Consider the following 15,469-nt stretch of genomic DNA (forward strand, 5'->3'; position numbering starts at 1 on the left):
AAAAATATTGCTCCGCGCGCACGTAGCGCGCCATAAGAAATAGTGCTTTTTCCCGCTCCAAAGAAAACCGTTTCATGACCTTCCGAAACCGTAACTTATTTAGAGTCAGAAAAACCGTTGATGTGGTAAGTCACCCACCCACTGACAGCTTTGCGCAATCGCAAGATCGTAAATTTAACCTTTGGCTTTTGTTTTGTTCTTAGAAGTTGTTAAGTTGTTCTTGCATTTATTCACCGAGATGCAAAGAGTGGCGGAGAGCTTCTCCGCGCGTTTATGCCTGCCGATGCAGTCCAATCATAAAACGCGATCCTGGCTACGACGACTGTGATTGGCTGGTAGTCGCCAGGTGACTCATGGGGACGCTGAGACACGTGTGTGTATCGTTTTATGTAGCGTATGTTTGAGCGCATTCTTCAGCGTGTAAAAAAGTGTACAGCAGCGCGCGCAAGTGGCATGATGCGGCTACAAACGCTGCCTTATTAGTTTCCTCTAGTTCTCCGACCGCTTGGGCCCTGTTGTCTAATGGATTCACCTCACCAAGGTAAGTTGCCAACTTTCCTTATTTCTGTGTTGGCGCGAGCATCTGCGGTCCGACTTTGAGTTTTTGGTAAACTGTGGTCGAGTAGACATTTCAACGCTCATTCTGCTGTGAAGTGTGCGGTACCTGACTATAGGAGAATGGGGAACACCTTCCTGAAAACCCTTCCGAGCCGAAGACAATATGCCACATCTAGGTTTAATTTGTTTCTTACTTATTTATTATTTTCCCAGCGCGATGCAGATCAAGTTATAAAACAAAACATGCCCCCCCCCCCCCCCCCCCCTCCCCATCGCGTGTTTACTGAATGCTGCATGCGGTTTAACACAACGTTACTAGAGCAGTTCTAGTAACGTTGGGTTAACATACGTGATTAGCGGCCGGCCTACTTTTATCGCATTCCACCGCATCGCGTCCTCTCTCGCTCAATTTCCTATTTCACTGTGGAGTAGCAACAAACATTAGTTTCGTTGGGTCCGCCTCTGTAATAAAGGAATGGCGGAAAAGCAACGAAGATTTCAGTGGCATCGCATTATTTTTTGTAAATATTGAGGTGTAATATCAAAGATTTGATATCGTTTTTTTTTTTCTAAAACTGCGTGTTTAGTTTAACAAAATAGGTTTGTTTTTCAAGGGCCTTTACCTGTGCGCGTCATGAATTAATGCAAGCGTAAACAATATATGAAGGCCACCACATTGGATCCGATCTGTCAGGTCTACCTGCGCACTGCAGATAGGGTGACATTTGCCACATGTGTCAGTACTGAATCACGTGTAGAGTTTTTTGGACCATGAAAACTGGTTCACAATCTTTTTCTGGTTCACAAATTTTTCCAGGTTCACAAAATGTCGACACTGAAAGAAGCAAATAGGCTGAGTGGAGCCTTCGACTCCAGAAAATACGACATCGAGGATTTGCTGTTTAAAGTCCTGGTTATTGGAGACTTTGGTGTTGGTAAGCTATGTTGGGGCACAAAGTTGGGCCCATTAGCTATTTATATAAATGATACAAAATTGTATCTATAAAGTGAAACATCTGTGCTTATCTCATAAAAGCCCTACAACTTGGATACAGTAAATGTTGCTTTGGATAATTTGTTTTTTTTAATCTGTGCCAGTAATGTGCCTCCTTTTGCATGCTTTATTGTATAATGCTTGGTTTTGTAGAAGACGATGGGCATACCTGACATGGACTAAATGTGCTACTTTCATCATTAAATGTAACTATACTTGGATACATTTAGTCGCGCGGTAGCTCAGTGGTTATGGCGCTCGGCTGCTGGCCCGAAAGACACGGGTTTGATCCTGGCCACAGCAGTTTCATTTTGATGGAGGCGAGAGGCCCGTGTACTGGTGGATGTCAGGGCATGTTAAATAATCCCAGGTAGTTGAAATTGTCCAGAGCCCTTCACTATGGCATCCCTCATAGCCCGAATTCTTTTGGGACGTTAAACCCGATAAAACCAAACTTGGATACATTTATTGGAATGACCCTGTGTAAACAAAATAATTCATTGTGTGTTCTCTTTCAGGAAAGACTTCGCTCATCCGGCGTTACACAGAAGGTATGCAGAATCGGTCATCTTTAATGTCCTTACATTACTGTGATGTTGGAGTCATTTTTGAACATTTTGCTAAACGGTTGCAAGTCACCATTGCATGATTTCTTTCTCTTTCCAAGATGCCTGCAACTTTTCGATGGTTGTACTATCGGGGACAAAAGTGGTATACTCCACGCAGCGGGAGCCGGAGCAACAGAAAACTGCATTATAACGCCATTTAAAGCACAAAACATACGAGTCAAGCGACATGCCTGCAGATAAAAAGGGCTTCCACTGGCTGTCTCGAACCCAGATGCCGCTCTTAGATGGCGTTACGATGCAGTTTTCTGTTGTTCCGGCTCCCGCTGCGTGGAGTATACCACTTTTGTCCCCGATAGTACATTACACACGTAAACATTAAAGCTCCATTACTCACATGCCCATTAATGACTTGAGCCTGCCATAATGCTGTGTCCCATGCGAACAATATTTTACTTGACAAAGCATATGAGTGATGGAACTTGCTGCCTACTTATTGTTTTGTGGTAACCATAATATACCTGCAAAAATTTGTTGAAAGGAATATATGCTTGCTTCGCTAGAAGAGATGACATGCTCTGTTCCTTTTTCCACTTGTGTCTGCAAGTGGAGCACATGCAGTCCACTTTAATGGTTTTAATGCTTTAATTGATTGAATGGCTTTGGCAGGTGTCTTCAATCCAGGGTACATGATCACCATTGGAGTCGACTTTGCCCTAAAGCACCTTGTGTGGGATAGCAATAAGCACATAACTCTTCAGCTGTGGTGAGTTTTTGATGTGATGTGAAAAACGTGGAGAATGAGGCTTAAGATTACACACCACTAGTTGCTGAGATAGCATTTTACTGATGTGAGCCTTGGTTTACCTAGGGATATCGCTGGACATGAGCGCTTCGGGTACATGACAAGGGTGTACTACAAGTACGCGTAAGTATTTGACTGCCTCCTGTTCTTCGACTTAGTGCCCACTTGCTTCTGCCTGACACGGTGCCATGTTTTCTTGCTTCCCTTCAGCACTGCTGCTGTGATAGTCTACGACCTGTCCAGGTAAGCTTAAAAGGTTTTTCTGCTTTGGCCTGCTTGAACCCTACCTTCTTTCTTGGGGAAAGGCATTCTAGAAAACTTGGATGTTGGTTTAACGGGAGAACCCGATCTGTTATGTCTATTGTTGAACATGGCTCTTAAATGCTTTAGAGGAATGGAGTGCGGTTTTGAAAACGGAAACCTTTTCACTTTCTCTTCCTTTTTGTCGGAAGTGTACTGTCACTATAAACTACGCCTCGTGCTTCTGCTGAAGCGACAGCGTTTTATGTGGCTGCGAGTCTCCTGCCCAGCGGAGATTCCACATTTCATTTGGAAGCGCAGCTGCTTACGGCTTTCCTGATGTTTTTTTTTTCTTTTCTCTCCGTTTTGTCTTTGTTGCAGGCCAACGACCCTGCATTCCGTGCTGAAGGTTTGTGGAATTGGCTACTTCCTTTTCATGCTGCTATGTGCGACAGCTGGGTGCAGATGGTGACGTTTTGCCGCTTGCTTTTGAAACAGCCTGCGGGTGACACTGCATGTTGAAAACGAAAGCAGATGTTGATGAGTGTTTAGGTCGCATGAGGTGGCTTCAGGAAAAAGGAAAAAGGCAGAAAGTTGCTTGTCATCATTGTGGGGCTTTCAAGCTAACAAGGCAAATTTTTTTTTGGTTAACTTACTTTCTCCCCCTTACCACGTCTCTCATGGGCTTAAAGTATTAGTAAACAAAAAAGCATTCAATGTTTTCATTGTCCTACACTAGTGTGGACTTGTTACAGCCATGAGTGCACTAGCCATTAAGTCACGGTTATCAGTGTCAGTGTTATTAAGTCATGGCTGTCAGTGTCAGTGGCTGATGGGCAATTCCAGTGATTAGGTATTTGATTTTCCATTTATTGCTTGAGTCACTGAGGGAGAGCTTTTTCAACACATAGCTCACATATGGTAAAAGACCGTGTGGACCCACAGATGATCTGTAATAGTTATCCAGTGTTGTATTTTCTTAGAAAATGATCCTTGTGCACATTTACATATTAAGAAGACCCATCTTCGATTCCGTTATAGTCTGATACAACTCAAGAACGAAGTGGCTTTTCCCTGTTCAAGGACCCACCTTCAAGCCAATGGCGTCGGCCAATTCTCGCGATCCTGCTAGCGATACAATGCAGGGAGCAGCACAACAAGGCAGGAAGGGACTATCCCCTTTCATCTGCCACTCCCTGCATTGTCACGCTAGCAGGATCATGAGAATTGGCCGACGTCATTGGCTTGAAGGTGGGTCCTTTGACGGGGAAAAGCCGCTTTGTTCTTGAGTTGTATTTGACTATAGAGGTACATTGTTGTGCAGCACCTTACTGAGGTCCTTCGTGACGCTGCGAACAAAGGTGCTATGCCACTGGATGCTTAAATTTGAGCACTTTGCGCTGCGATCTACAGTTTGCACCGAACTTACTAGTTGCATATTTTTTTAAATTGTTGCAGTTGCTATGCCATATCTTTAGGAAAAGATGAGATTTTATCTCAGATGTGAGCCAGATTGGCAAGTGCAAAATTTCCACAGAAGAAAAAGCATTCTTTTCTTTTTCATTGTCACAGAGCTGTTGCATGACATGAGAAATCTTGGTAGCAAAACATCAAGCTTTATTTGTGCTACCCGCTGTGATGACTCAGTAGCTTTGGCGTTCGGCTACTGATCCCGGCTGCAGCAGTCGTATTTTGATGGCGATGAAATACAAAAACTTAGATGTGCTGTGTGATATCGACACATGCTAAGAACCCCAGGTGGTCTAAATTATTCTGGAGGCCCCCACAATATTGTCTTTCATAGCCCATATGTCCCTTCGAGATGCAACCCCCCCCTTCCCCCCGAAAAAAAAATTTTTGAGCTAGCCTTCTTCAGCTTCAATTTTGCAACCACTGAGTGCAAAATGTTAAGTGGAGGAAACATTGAAATGCAGGAAGTGCTCAGTTATGCAGAGTGGCACGCCTGACCAACTTGCTGAAATATTACAAAACAGCACAGAAGATTGGGTACAACAACGGACAACCACTGGGGTATCAGCTGGAGGTTTATTGAAGAATACTAACAGTGATGCCTGCTAGAGAATGAGCTTGAACAATGCTAATGCTTTAGCAGGCACCGTTCTTGCAATGCGGCTGTTTCGGGCTTGTCTTTTGCGCAAATTTTTGTGGGCAAGTTGGTTGCCAGGTGGCGGATTTGGTGTTTGGCTGGAAAGACCACGGCGTGAGCGCAGACATTGGTCCGACCTATTGAGTGACGAGGTAGCTGTCATGGTAGCTTAGTGGCTATGTTATTCGACTGCAGAGCCCGTGGTCATGGGTTCAAATCCTGGCCATAACAGCTGCATTTTGGTAGATGTGGAATGGAAAAGCGCCTGTGTACTGTGCAGTGCAGATGCCCATGTTAGAACCCCAGGGGGCTGATACTGATCCCGGATACCTACACTATGTGGCGTCCATGAAAGCCCATGCTCAGCTTTACTACGTTAATGCCACATACCATACCATGACTGATGGTGTCACTGTGTGCAGTGGAAGGCTGACCTTGCTGATAAGGTGGAGCTGTCGAATGGGCGGCCCCTGCCGGTGCTGCTGGTTGCCAACAAGTGTGACTTGGGCACCCAGCCTATCAACGCCAGCTTCCTCAGCTCTTTCTGCCAGGAACACGGGTTCGCTGGCTGGTTCCCCACCTCGGCCAAGGAGGACATCAATATCAGTAAGGGCAATGCGATGGCCAGCTGACGTCTGGTTGGCACCATTTGCAAGTGATCCCACGGCGGGGATCAAAAATTGCAGCCACTGACCCAGTTTGGATGTCAATGCCATTCGCAACCACTGCGAATTCATTGTTCGTAATGAAGCAGCGCAACTCGCGTGTCGGTTGGAGAAGTGGGGAAGGGGGGTCTTAGAAAAACATATGAGTGAAGTCACAATTATGAAATCTTCAGGGAACATGAATTTTTGCGTGCTGATTCCAAATTTGTCATTTAATTTCATGTCCAACAAGTTCTTGTGCACTTAAGCTATATGCTCCGTAACTTTTTGCTGAGCGCTTTAAAGAATTTTGCTGCAGGGAACTTGCTAGAATGCAAGCCATTGGCTTGCACTACATTGTTTTGCACTACATTGGCTTGCCCTACATTAGCAGAACTACATTAGCAGTTTTCCGTGTTAATGGAATGCTCTTAGATTTTAGCAATTTCTGCTACGCAAGTCATATACCTCATGCATCATTCAGACCACCTTTTCAGAAGTCATGTTTGGAGTATCGGCTTTTCGAGCACTTATGGTTCTCTCAGATCATTAATACACGGTATGCTCCCATTAAGGCAAACTCGGTCAAGATAAATTTTTGGATAAGACTAACATTATGAGGACATTTGATCTATTTCCCGTAGACTGTTAAAAAAAATGTGCTAAAACTATTTTGCATGTCCTTTGTTTAAGAGTAACTTTCACAGGGGCTGCGACTCCGCTCAGCAGTACTCGTGAAACGTCCGCTAGGCACACCCTCATGGCAGGCTAGAGGAAAAATAAAAATTGAAAGAACACTTTCTCGCCGGAAAACGTACCCTGCAAAAGGGCTAGACCTATGTCGTTTCGAGTAGGATGATGTGAGGTTTTTTTGTAGCCTCACGTTTCAGTTCACTTTATATGCAATGCTTTCTTTGTCATTAGCTCATCGTTACAAGGTAATTTTTTCATTTTATTCATTCGTTGACACACCTAGCATGCTCATATACATCCTTTAGGGGGTCCACTTCTGATAAGATGAACAAACTTTCATGGTCCCTTCAAGTTCGCCTTACAAGGAATCTACTGTGAAGATTAAGAACTTCAGTACAACATATTGTGACACTTTGCAAAGGAGCTGGTTCTTGCCAATACTGAAGGATGGTGTAACGTTGTTATCGTGCATGGAGATGAAATTATTACAGGCCTCTTGAGACAGCACAATGCCAAGACTGATCATTAATAGAAAATGATGTTGAATGAAAAACTGAGGTCATCTTCACAATTTACTTGGCCTAGTCTGAAAGGTGTTGGGTGTGCTGTTGTAATAAGATATTTTAGCCTCATGTACCATGGGGGAAAAGTAATAGACCCCCCCCCCCCCCCCCCCCCCCCCCCCCCCCCCCCTCCTAGTTCCAACCCGTGCAACTCTGCGTAGGGGCGCCACCTGATAAAGCACTTGTGGTTTCGAAACGGGCCCACTGCGCCAGTCTCTGCACCAGAAATATTTTGGCAGGTGGCGCCTCCATGCGGTGTGGCACATGCCGGAACCTAGAGGGGTGGTCCTTTCATTTTGCCCTCGATGGTGCAGAACTCCTCTATAGTAAAGTCACTTGGACCGGCGAAAATCTTTGCTATATCGGCTTTTGGCGACGGCGGGGCTCTGAGAATGCTGTCTGGCGACTTAGTGTTGGTTTACAAAAAAAACAGTGATAACTATCATTCTGAATCATTCCATTATATTCTAATGATACATTTTCAGCTATCACATTCTAATGTGAGGCGTTTTTGGTTTCGTCGAACTCTTTATTTTTTTATTTTTTTTAGTAGCGATGGCCAGTTTAGTCTCTGCTTCTTGCCATCCTGTTGCTACTTCTTGCTTCGTGCTGCCCAATGCTTATCCTTTCGGCCTTTTTTTTCCCTTTCCTACACATTGCAGAACTTTTTCCGGCCTCCTTTTCTCAGTGGTTCATGCCGCCTTCTTTCCGTGGTTATAGCTTTTCTCTTCTTCTGCGCTCGCCGTGCACATTGTTCCACAACCCCAAGGCCTTTGAAAAGTTGGCTTCCCCTCAAAGTTCACGAGCTAAGCCATTTCGAACAGCGTGATTTATCCTCTTCTGTGACTCTTTGTCTCTGGCTGTGGGCGTTGTGCTTGTGCCTTTGCGCGTCTATTGCTCTGAGATGTCCTTCACTGCGCACGCATCCTGATGTCATCGTTCTGCGGGAAGTACGTCATCATGACCAAACGCTGTTTGCTATAGCCGTTTCTTTATCAGATATGTATTTACTGTAAACAAAAAAAAAAATGTACAGCGATCTATGGATTGGAAAATGGGACCACAGTTTCACTGTACTATACCTGGATTTTTACTATATGCGAGTTTAGTGTAGCGGGGTCCCGCTGCATTTAATACGGAAAGCTGTTTCGGAGAGCAAATGTTAGGTGCCGTTCGTGGGTTGAGCCACGTCGCCGTCGAAGGTGTAACCAAGTGCGAGGGAAGGGAGGGGAGAACAACGAGGGGAGTACGCTTACCTAGAGACCAGCTCTGCCGAGCGAACGAAAGTACCGCCGCTCGCTCGCACATAGTGCCAGAGTGGTGCGCGCCGTGCATGCCAACGTTCCTCTCTAGTGCATATGCGCAGGTAGGGTGGCTAGGGCAGGCGAGGCCTGTCTCTGGTAGCACGCGCCCAAGCCCTGCCTCCTCGTAGGTGCGCCACGCTACACTTCGTTGATTGGTGGTGCTGTGAAATACGCTGCACGTGATAGCTTGTCCGCGTCGGCCATGCCATTCGCAGTTGTCTGCCGTAGTATAAACTGTCTGCCGTCGAGAGGACCCAGGAATTTACGGTGCCGAAGTATAGACTAGGCGATCCCTTAGAGAATGCCCTGTGGTTCGCGCTGCCGAAGCACTAGCTCGTTGCCACCGCCGAGAGGACCCTGCTTTTTGCGCCGCTGAAGCAGACTGAGCTGCACTCAAATTTTGAATTACGGGGTATTGTAATTGTCCATACTATTTGTTTATAAACCTAACAGAAAATCTTCATTTTTGTGCTGTGATTTACATCATCTATGATGTCTCTTCACGTGTTGAGAAAGCTGCACAAGTTTGTTATTCGAGGTACAGTCGCGAGTAAAAAAATAATGTGGATTAGCTCAGCTAATCCAGGATATACAAAGCGAATGATGTCTGCGTTCACTGTGTTCGTTGGCATTGACAATGTTCTAGACGGCGATGGCTTTGAGAAAAGGAAGGGCGCATAACTGGCTCCCTGGATATGCCGACGCCTCATTCGTGCTTTGATACATGTGGTGGTGTTGAGAGAGAGAGAGTGTGGCCTGAATGCATTAGCACTGGCAGCATTGTGGCTGACATGGGCACTGCAGCAATAATTAGGCCGCAGCGTTCATTTGGGGATCAATCTCTCCCGATCAACCATTAACTGCATGCCACCTTCCAGGGTGGCAGGAGGGCGCGCTGCCTATCCAGTGTGCGGAACGCAATCAAAGCAGGCTTTTGCAGTTGGGACACCAACATCACGTATATGAAAGCAAGATTGAGGTTTCCACTGACCCACGGAGCCGGTTGTGCACCTTTCCTTTCGTGAAAATGAATAGCCTTTGCAAAGTTGTCAACACCAATGAACTGTATGAATGCGGTCAGCTTACTTGTTTTGTTTGGTTTTTGAGGAAAGGAAATGGCACAGTAACAACCCCCCCCCTGTAAAGGAAGGGATAAAGGAGGGAGGGAAAGAAGAAAGAGAAAACTGAAAATTGAAAGTTGGATTTTGAGGAAAGGCGCGTGGGGCGTGGGCAGTAGTGACTAGGGAGGGAGAGAGAGAAATATCTGCGGGGAGAGGCATGTTGTGAGGCATGCCTTGTGATGTCATCTGCCTCCTCGAAATCGCAAGTTCGTGGCCAGTAAAGCTAAGGCTTTAAAAGATTAGCACTAGTGACATGTCACCAGAGCATCAGATAGCAATGCTCCGTGCTGGAGCTATGACAGGGCGTCACTCCAGCCGCGTGGTGCGATTTTCGTCACTCCTGTGATGTCATTGTGCTAATCTTTCTTACTCACGACTGTACTTATGTAACCAAACTTTGCACTCAACGTTCCATTTTAGAAGTCATCAAAATGTTACCTAAATATATATATTCAGATGTGATGCTCAAACTGAGGACAACTGGCATGTGGTCAAGTGGTGTGCAATCCCACATTCAAAACCATTTTATACCAGTTGCAGAAGAGTGGACCACTTGCTTGAGATCATAAGAAACCGTGATGTCAAGGAGTGATGTATGTTAAACCATTCCACCACAAGTGGATGCATGGCAAACTAAAGTTGCTACAGAATTGTTTTGTACTTCTCTCGTTGGTGAGCTTGTGATAAAGTCGCCGAGGACGGAAAACGCTGCTCATTGACATTTGCAGGCGAAGAGCCGTGCCATGGCAGAACGTTCGTGGTGGGGTGGCGTGGAGAAGCAAGAGAGGGAGTAGGCAGGATACCTCTGTGGCAAATTGCTCTTCGTAAATATAAAAACAAAAATGAGGTGGCGCTTTGTTGAAGGGGTCCACTGCAGGCCTGTACAGTTATCACACATCCTCCTCGTTAGGGTCTGAGTGAAGCACTTGGCAGATTCTTTCATTGTCCGGAAAATATTTACGCTACTCCTCACCTTTCCTTGCCACCACCACTGCAAAGAACACTAACCTGGTGATATTTATTTGCCACCACATTGACTGATTTTCAGGAAATTCAGGTAGCAAATGAAAGTTACGTTTAACTACCAAGGCTACACCAGCACCATGGCCAGCCATCTTGTCTTCTTTTATGACACAGTAACTGGGCACAAACTTTTGTTCCGAGATTGATTTGTTAAACAATATTTTAGTGGCGCAGATCAAGAAGGGACGTTCGGATACTAAAAGCCGAGTGGCTGTGGCGGTCGAATTTTGATGAAGGCGAAATGCTAGAGACTAGTGTACTGTGCGATGTCAGTGCACATCAAAGAACCCCAGGTGGTCGAAATTTCCGGAGCCCTTCACTACTGCGTCCCTCATAGCCACAGTCGCTTTGGGACGTTAAACCCCCATAAACATAAACTAAAAGCCTAGTAAAATTTGCCATTTCTTCTTGTGAACTATTGGGATCTGCATTCAAAAGCGCAAGCCAAGGAAGACTGCACTAAAGTCAGATGGCATTTGTGGAAGGCCTGCACTTATGGGCCATGGTAATCCAGTGACCGTATCTGAAACATGCTTAACACTGTTAGTTGTTGGCTCATCAGGCATTCTCAGCATTCTTCACCAGGTCTACTAAGCGCTGATGTACAACTATCGTGCTAATGTACAACCTTTGCCAAAAGTGACCAGGCTGAGTGGTTTGCTTCTCACTCGTATAGTGAAGCTATTATGGCATCCCTATTGATCAAAAGATCTTGAAAGGTAAGGCAAACCCTTCTCACCTTTTAAAACCTTTTGATCTTTAGGGAAGCCGTGAGGCCTCCACTGTAAGGGTGTTATAAATGGCCCATTTGACAGTGCCCACTTTTGAGTCCATGTTCCCATGGCTCGGGTCTACTTGGGAAGCACACTCTATTGGAATCGGGTAGCGGTGGAAGTTTTTGATTGCAATGAACTATGACAAGGATGCTGTACTGTGGAGAAGGTTCCTAATACGACTGTTTCTGTGTTCACAGAACTGTAGCTGCTATCTTTCTGCCTACCCAGCCTGCGACAGTGCCCTGCGTATGCTGATGAGCGTGCATACTATGAGCAGTGCATGGAAAAGCTCTCCCCAGTGCCTCTAACAATGGACAGTGTTTTTGGTCCCTTAGCCTGCCCGAGGCAGCAGAGACATGCAATGAACTTTTTCTTTGCATATTCAAAGGAAATTGGACTTCTCGACAACCTCTAATTTCATCTAGCATGTTGCCCCCATGCATTTTTCTCGCAGAACTTTCTTAGGCCATTTATCAGACTTTGCACCTCATCTTTTCAAATGTTACTTCATGGCCACATTTTATGTTTTGCCCCCCCCCCCCCCCCCCTTTTTTTTTTCTTTCTCTAATTTAACCTTTCCCGCACTCCTGTCCTTCCGTCTTTACCTCCCAAATTCCCTTCCCCTCCAAGAGTAGCATACCAGCGATTTTTTAAATGTCGGCTAAATTCTCTGCTTTTTTATTAAAGGGTTTCTCTCTCTGACAATGCTTAGTTAGTGTCGTTGCATTTAATACCGGGCTTTGATGCTACCAGTTTATGTAGCGGTGAGAGCACCTGTTCAGAGATTTTGGTAGGCCATATTTTTGCAAAGTTCCATTGCTGCAAAAAAACAACAACTACAAACAAACAAATTTTGCACGCAAATGTTCGCTGAGTTGTTTACTTAAAGCGGCTGGTAGATGTTACTAGTTATGTTCTATTGGAGACTAAAGCTTCGGAACGTTAGAAAAGTGATCCAGGCTCATGGGTGTTATGTTTGCTGTGCTTCGACGCATGAGAGCATTTCAGTTCAACATTAACTGCCACAAGTGAAGTGCCACAAGAAATTGTTGTTGAAAAGGGGTGTGCTGACACATATTCCATCGTTTTTGCAACTCAAGTGTGCTTTAACGATTTCTCTAGTCCTTTATGTGCCATAACTAATAACTTGGTACTCCCCTAACTGTGGCTATTAGATTAATTATTTTAGACAGTGGCCAGCCAGGTGCCAACCAAGATGATCCTTTCATCGAGTATGCACATCCCTTAGACATCATGCCATCAGCTGTCTGTTTGACCGTAATAGTGACAGCCACGAGTGGAATGATGGAGACTGCATAAGAGTGTGAACAAATTTGTGGCTGTGCTTTACTTTATATATCTACTTGTCCTCTCATGGTTAACCCTACTGCAAAGGCCATGCTGTTTGTTTGGGCCTGGCATTGCCTCTTTCAGGACATAGCGCTGCAGCAAATATGCGAGTAGTTAGTGCCTAGAAGCAGCGCCATAGCTGCAGAAGTATCCAAGAGATAGTTTTAAGAAAGTGGAATTCGGGTTGAAGAACAAACTGGCTGGTAATGTATACTTGAGCGAGGCTTCAGCAGCGGCAAAATGTTGGGTGGTTCTGGATGTTTGTCGTTTCTTCTTTCTCGCTGGTTTTGTCTGCTCCTTTCTTCACTACTAAGCAGACAGTGGCTTGCAGTTCGGGGTCATGATAGCTGCTGATTTAAAAACAGAATTTTTTCTTTTTCCGTCCAGTAGATTCTAACTTGCACCATTGATAATAGGAAGGACTGTGATCACTGGCTTGAAGTTAACGGTAGTGTGGCTAAACATCACAGATTTGAAACTGCAGAAAAGAAGAAAAAAACAACATTGATATCGCTGCAATTTGCTTGTGAAAACTACGAGCAGTGGAGTTAACTTTCTTGCCCTCCTTCTGATGGGATGGCCGGTTTGGGCTGGTCGGTTGCTCGTCACGAGTGGTGGATGGTGGTGGCTTGCTGGCCAGTGATCGATACACGGCGATTAGCAGTACGAAGGGGTTAGCGGTCTTCGTCCGCTCGTCTGGCGACACGTAGCCGGTTGGGGCAGCAATTCCAACTTCTTGGCAAACAAACTGATTTATTCAAGACGGGATTGACATAAAAAGGCAGGTAGCAAAAGGCAGTTTAAAAAGGCTGTTAAAAACGGCCGAGCTTGAGACTCGGCGCGCTCCTCCTCAGTCATTATTTCCAGCGGGTTTTTAACCGCTTCGATAATTGGGCGGAGCTTTAGTAAATTAGCTCTCGCCCAATTTGAACCAACAGCAGTGCAGTGGCACCGTACGTGCAAGTGGGCGGAGCCCAGGGCTCCCCGGTCCGAGCCCAGTGGACCCCGCACCTCCTGGAACGTGCAGGGCGCGTGACTCTGCATGCGCAGCTCGCTGCATGTGCCTTCCATCGAGTGCCATGCCTCGGATTTTCCGGCTCCGTTGACAGCAAAGGAATGTCTTTTGCGGGACAAGGTCGTCGGCCCCCCTGCCGGTCAGCAGGGGATGACTCGGTGCCAGAGCCGAAAGGATTAGTGCCGTAGCTGGCATCGAGGCACCCTAAGCGCGCGCGTCACGCCTCGACGTACATTCCTATATTTCCCTTGGGCATGACCGCTCCTGGGAACAGGTGCGGGGGCGGGGCAAGGTGAACGACTCATCGGTGCCGTGGGCTTTTAACTTAACAAGGGGTGATACCTGCATTTGTGTATTTTGGCCTTTTCTAGCTCATAAAAGCTGCATTTTCAGTGAAATTAGCCTTTTTTTTCTTTAGAACACGGTAATCTCTCGATTCAGGCCAACTTAAATTTGTCCTCATGCTGTTCCTTCAATGCTCTCATTTCTTAGATGAAGCCATGCGATGCCTGGTGGCGGAGGTGCTGGCTCAGCGAGAGGAAGGCAACGTGGCCGGCCCTCGTGACCAGTCTCTCAAGCGGCTTGGAATACGCACAACGCAGCCAAGCAAGAAGTCCTGCTGTCGCTCGTGAGCCTGTGGCGCTCATGCCAGTTGTGAAAATCTCTGCGTGCTCCGTGTTTCGAAATCTGTCGCGATAATTGGCTTGAAATTTTATCATGATGACGATGCATGCAGGTTGTTGCGCCACCCAGTGGCACTAAAATGATACTGTTCAAGCCCTGCTCAGAAGTTGCAGGGCATTGCATGCACTTGACATAACAGCATACCATATTTACTCGCATAATAATTGCACCTCCTGCATCAGTCACTACATTTTCAAAAATTATAATGGACCGCAGCTTAAGGTTTACCCTGTCCAAATTAGCATCAGTTTGTTTTTTTTCTCGCACAAAATATGTTTATTTTGCATAAAATGTGTTTATTTTGCATAATAAACACATTTTGTGCAAGAAACAAAACAAACTGATGCTAATTTGGACACGGTAAACCTCATGCTGCGGTCCATTATAATTTTTGAAAATGCAGTGAGTGATGCAGGAGGTGCAATTATTATGCGAGTAAATATGGTATGCTGTCTCTGCTAGTGACAGAAAATTGGCCATCGGAGGTAGCTGAAGGTCCGTTCAATTCGCCTGCACTACGTGAACTGGTTCTCGTGGTGCTGCACTTCGCCATTCATTTCAGCGGTTCGAGATGGTGCCGTCTGTTCGGCGCCATTTGTTAAAAAAAAAAATGCAGACATTGTGCAGGTCTAATTCAAGAAAAGTTCAGGAAAACTATGCACCTCCTCGTTGGGCGGTGTCGAAACCGTGCAGCTGCAGCCGCCATGGAAGCAGACGATGGCTTGTGAGAATGGTGCCTTAGCAAGGTCCAACTCGTACAGAGCGTCACTGGGGACCTGTTGGTCAGGCCTGTAAATACTTGCGGTGATTTCTGTGCTGCGGTTGTGCAGTGAACCACGTGCACGATGTGTGTGTCAATAACATCTGTGCTGGTGTGCCTGCATGCTGCAAACTGTTACTCATGGACAAACTCTCGCGAACACAGTGTGAAAGTGCCCGCCCTCCGGCCTTCAAAATCGCGGCAAACGCACCACTATTTAATGTAACTCTGCACACGCACACCTCTGTTGTGTTGAGTAGAAAAAC

At 45.9% G+C, this 15,469-nt stretch overlaps 1 protein-coding gene across 1 annotated transcript; it reads left to right on the forward strand.

Moving 5' to 3' along the window:
• Positions 1-84: 84 nt before the first annotated feature.
• LOC144132930 (ras-related protein Rab-32B-like) lies at positions 85-14,639 on the forward strand. The gene is made up of 9 exons (XM_077665676.1): positions 85-541; positions 1,376-1,493; positions 2,071-2,103; positions 2,788-2,884; positions 2,990-3,046; positions 3,134-3,166; positions 3,545-3,572; positions 5,693-5,876; positions 14,252-14,639. Exons 2-9 carry the CDS (start codon positions 1,385-1,387, stop codon positions 14,389-14,391), a joined length of 681 nt encoding a protein of 226 aa, XP_077521802.1. The 5' UTR covers positions 85-541; positions 1,376-1,384; the 3' UTR covers positions 14,392-14,639.
• The last annotated feature ends 830 nt before the right edge of the window (positions 14,640-15,469 follow it).

This window comes from Amblyomma americanum, chromosome 5, assembly GCF_052857255.1.
Source record: "Amblyomma americanum isolate KBUSLIRL-KWMA chromosome 5, ASM5285725v1, whole genome shotgun sequence".
Classification (NCBI taxonomy): domain Eukaryota; kingdom Metazoa; phylum Arthropoda; class Arachnida; order Ixodida; family Ixodidae; genus Amblyomma; species Amblyomma americanum.